Raw genomic sequence first — 4843 nt, 5'->3', positions numbered from 1 at the left:
TGATCCGATGGGTCTTGAGATTAACGGAGTTAACAAGATGCCTCGCCGTCGACAGAAACATCGTCTCCCAGTGAAAAATATTCCGCCCAAACCTGAAATTTAAACACTGGTAAGTTAGTGGTGTCACTACTCTTCTAACTATCCAACCACGGGTTGGTTCTAAAGGACAACAACTTCAGACCTGAAAGGATGAAGAAAAACAAAAAAAAATTGACCGTAATTCTAATCCAATAAATGCCTCGGGCAATGGACGAATCAAAACGGAAACGTCCACCCTACATTGTGCATACACCGAATGGGAACAAAAAATTCCAGACGCGCCCGCAGCCGCATCCCTGCTCACTGCATCTATAGCAGCACGTTTACCCGTCGCCCTTAAATACTCCACCGCGAGGGAGGCCCGGCAACTGCTAACCCCGTCTGTCTCTCTCCCGGTCTCTCCTCGGCCGCACACAGGCGGCGCGCCGATCGATCACGTCGCCGGCCGCCGCCCGCCGCAAGGGGAGAGGTCTTAGTTAGTTTGGATCGGTTCATGGGGAGGGCACCTTGTTGCGAGAAGGAGGGGCTGAGGAGGGGCACGTGGAGCCCCGAGGAGGACCAGGTGCTCGCCGACTACATCGCCCAGCACGGCCACCCCAACTGGCGCGCCCTTCCCAGGCACGCCGGTGAGTTCGGAATCTCTCTCTTCCTCTCCGGCCGCCGGGCCACCGAGTACCAGCGAATGCGTGGTCTCATGGTTGCTGTTTCTGCAGGGCTGCTGCGGTGCGGGAAGAGCTGCCGGCTGCGGTGGATCAACTACCTCCGCCCGGACATCAAGCGGGGCAACTTCACCGCCGACGAGGAGGACCGCATCATCCGCCTCCATCAGTCCCTCGGCAACAGGTAAAATTCCATCCTTTTTCGGTTTTCCCCCTGTCATTATAAAATCTCGTTTTTTTACAATAATCTCCCTAGGTAAATACGGTTTTGTGATTTTGGTCCACTTAAAAAAAAGTTACCAGTAACGCTATTGAAAGTGCTCCATACATAGCCCATTTTTTACTTTGATCCACTTGTGTTCATTTCTACTCAGAATTGCATGATGCGCATCTCTTCATCTTGCGTCATTGCACGGCTAGTCAGTAGTAGATCTCTAAAAGTCCATTATTGGACATGCAGATCATTCAGAACTGCAGACAGTAAAAGATGCACCGTCTTTCTGAACTTTGATGTACGGTCCTAATGTCCTATCAATTGATTGGTGACGGCCATAGCTTAATTATACTCCAAAAAGACAAAAGCGTTCGCAATTAGTTTAATTCTGCACTTTCGTGTTCTTAAACCCCCACATGCAAGTAAACCAATCCAAAGCTCGAAACGCGCTAGAGATTCCATCTCATTTGGCCTTTCACGGCTGTCAGTGGAGTGGTGCGTGGTAGTGGCTGCTGCGTGCAGGTATATGATGCATATGAAAATCCTGTGGATTTCATATTGATGCAGGTTCTAACAGCATCACCATCATCCGGCCACCACTGGAGGTGGACCACACTCTGTCCAATAGTCCAGACTACTGCTGCTATTATAAATTGTGGCTATACGATGCAACGATATCTAGTGTCCAACCAGAGCGATCCTCCATCGTTTCCTTGTTTAATTACACATGATCAATCAGTACCTCAGTTGCTGAATCCAAGAGCATTTGTGAATTAACTATCACAAGTAGCAGTAGGAGGAGGAGGAGAAGTGCGTCAGATTAGTCCGCTATTTAATCTAATACCTGTGATGCCCTGTACGTTGTGAATCAAATATTTGTAGTATCTGAATCTTGCGCGCTGGGTGCATTTTTTTTTAGCAGTTGCAGCTCTGAACTGTTTTCTTTTCTTTGCAACAGGTGGTCCGCGATTGCCGCGCAGCTGCCGGGACGCACTGACAACGAGATCAAGAACGTCTGGCACACAAACCTCAAGAAGAGGGTGGAGGACGACCAGAAGGGCACCGCAGCCAAAGGTGGCGAGGGCCGGCAGAAGTCACGCAAGCAGGCCAAGGCTAAGAGCGCTACTGCCGATGGCGAGGTCAAGCATGAGCAGCTCACGGCGTCGCCGGAGCGGTCGAGCAGCAGCATGACCTGCTCCACGGTGACCGTGACTGATTCAGCGGCGGCATCATCCTCGCCGGCTGACAACGCGGCCAACACAAGCGCAAGCAACGGTCACGATCTTGTCAAGGAGGTCAGCTCGGCGGTGGTCATCGACGACAGCTTCTGGTCGTCGACAGACCTGGCAGAGGTGATGGACCTCGGCGCCTTGGACACGGATCTGAGCCTGAAGATGACCTCGAGAAACGAGGACATGGAGTTCTGGCTCAATATACTGCACGAGGCCGGAGAGATGAGGGACTTGGCCATCTTGTAACAATGGGAAAGCAAGCTTAGTTATCTACCTGGGAGATTAGACTGTTCTCCGTTTTGTTCTCCCTTTTTTTACTCCCCATCTTCCTGGAGAAAATGCTGGGAAATTGAGGTGACTTCACCTTCTTTAGAAGATAAAAAATGAATATCAGTAGCAACATTCCTTTTGTTCTTCATAAAACTTCAGAATTAATCAGATGCAGCATATTAGCAATATCTATTTGCCCATTCTTTATCAAAAAATATCTATTTGCCCATTCATGCCTTCATGTACTAACTATTTGCCTTCAGGTTTACCTTCAAGGTTAAGTGCACTGCATATTCGGTGTACATACTGGCACGAAAGATATTCCATCTCAAAGTCGATTTCATAACAAGGGCAGTGAATGTATGAAAAAACAAACTTCTACTTGAAAACACTAGTGTTGATTTGTGAGGTCAGTCTAGAAGTTCCAAAGAGCTGCCAGAGGTAACATGTCTGGCCGGGAGGCGGCCAAGGTGTTACACCCTCTCAATAAGCACCCCGGCAACGATCAAAGTGGAGTTAAGTCATCCACTCTCTTTAGTAATCCACTCCCTTTCGTAAGAATCTCAAGTTTGATATGCTCAGGACGCTCAAATGTGTGTACTTGAACAAATTAAAGGCTATATTTCATCAAATGTGCCGGCCCAATTCAGATGTTACGATGAGCTCAAGACAATTTGCACAACGAGAAAAACAGGATGTCTATAGACTATGGCTACAAAGCCTCTAGATAATAAATATACCAAATTCTTTGCTGACCATGTCAGTCTAACAATCTAGCTCAATGATAAATGTTTTTTTTTTGGAATTAATAAGATGGATCCCTCAACGATTCCATTTCTATTGGAAACAAAAACCTTACAGCATCATACTTATTTTAAGCAAACATGTATCACATAAATGTTCCAGGTTCACAAGGAAGTCAAATGGAAAATCTCTATGGCTATGAGAAGAGAACACGTCTTGGATTGTGCTAATTTCTAGTTTTAGATCAGGTCATCTTAATTAGCTGCAACTAAATGTCTTGATATGAGGAAGTTCTCTTTTTCAAGAATAAACCCTAGCAAATATATTAAATATCATAACAGAGATGCCAAAGGGCATTTACAATATCACAAGATAGGTAACTCCCGCAGGGGTGAGAGCTCTAACTGGAATGTAAATTAATTGCCATCCGACAACAACATCGGCATTGCGGCGGGAAGCTAAACACCTCACATCGGAATAGCCTCGCAGCTCGGTACAATTTTAACTTCACTTTGATCGTTGCCGGGGTGCTTATTGAGAGGGTGTACCGTCTCGTCCGCCTCCCGGCTAGATTTGTTACCTCTGGCAGCTCTTTGGGACTTCTAGATTGACCCCACATATCAACACTAGTGTTTTCACCGCACTTCATCCTCACTCGTGCGCATCTGAATGGAGGCCCTGATCTGTCTCCACCCACTGCTTAAATCTTGATTTGCTGCTGGCACGACCTGGTGAAAACCAGCCCACCCCATGATGCGAGTGATTGCACAATACACAAACAGGTGCTTTGCATCCTCTCCTGTTGGCTGATTTGCAGTATATAAGAGCATCTCCACCGGCAGCTTCCAAATAGGCGCCGGCAGGGGCGTCGACACCTTCGTTTGGAGGGCGCCGGCACTGCATCCTCTATTTGGGGAAGCCGTTTCCACACCGGCGCCCCCAAAACGGCGGCCCCGATAGAGTTTTAGGATTAAAATTATTAGTAAATGCATAGAAAATTCAATAAGAAATATTTTATTCCACAAACTAATACATAATTGGGAACGTGGTTTACATGAAGATAAAGTTTGGAACATGGTTTTCCACAAACTAATACATAGTTTGAACCATGGTGGACACAAATATAAAACATTGCAAAAAAAATTAAACCTAACTAGGCCGGTCATCGCAGGTTTCGTGTGTTCGCTGCCAAGAAAGAACACTCGAGGGCACACACAGTCACCCAAACAGGAAAATTCAGCTGGCGAGGGTGTCCCTGTTGGTTCTTCCGAGGAAGAACATCCAAAAACATGCGAGCCGATATTCGCTGCAAAGAAACAACACTCATCAGTCGTCCTCCTCGGCGCTATCGACGTGGTAGTTCCGGCGGCAACGCGTCTCGTCGAACACCTTAACGCTCATGTCTCTGTCGCCGAAGTAGGAGAACACGAGCACGAAGCCGGCTTGGAGACGATTCTATTGGACTCGAAAAAGCGCCAGCGCACTTTGGGACGCGTCGGTGCGAGCCCATTTTAGCTCCCGGCCCACAAATTGCTATCGGGGGCGCTGGTGAAGATGCTCTAAGCATGAGTTATTATGCGGCAGACTCCTCTTTGTCAATCGACCAGCCGTCCATATTCTCTCACCTATGAATAACCAATCGGGATGGCTTCTATGCAACCAGCGGCGCACAAGTTGATTTACGC

General features: G+C 47.6%; 1 protein-coding gene across 1 annotated transcript; it reads left to right on the top strand.

The window, feature by feature from the left end:
- Positions 1-532: 532 nt before the first annotated feature.
- Positions 533-2390, top strand: LOC124708487 (transcription factor MYB4-like). Its single transcript, XM_047240173.1, has 3 exons — positions 533-665; positions 753-882; positions 1871-2390. Exons 1-3 carry the CDS (start codon positions 533-535, stop codon positions 2388-2390), a joined length of 783 nt encoding a protein of 260 aa, XP_047096129.1.
- Positions 2391-4843: the final 2453 nt, after the last annotated feature.

The sequence above is a fragment of the Lolium rigidum genome, chromosome 4 (genome assembly GCF_022539505.1).
Source record: "Lolium rigidum isolate FL_2022 chromosome 4, APGP_CSIRO_Lrig_0.1, whole genome shotgun sequence".
In the NCBI taxonomy this organism is placed as follows: domain Eukaryota; kingdom Viridiplantae; phylum Streptophyta; class Magnoliopsida; order Poales; family Poaceae; genus Lolium; species Lolium rigidum.
Note: the sequence above shows the minus strand (reverse complement) of the source record. Positions and strands in the feature narration are given on the sequence as shown.

Excerpts from the sequence above, each read along its gene's own strand:
- LOC124708487 (XM_047240173.1), top strand. The coding sequence starts at position 533 with ATGGGGAGGGCACCTTGTTGCGAGAAGGAGGGGCTGAGGAGGGGCACG. Across the intron at positions 666-752 it reads CGCCCTTCCCAGGCACGCCG|GGCTGCTGCGGTGCGGGAAG; the intron begins GTGAGTTCGGAA and ends CTGTTTCTGCAG. Across the intron at positions 883-1,870 it reads CATCAGTCCCTCGGCAACAG|GTGGTCCGCGATTGCCGCGC; the intron begins GTAAAATTCCAT and ends TCTTTGCAACAG.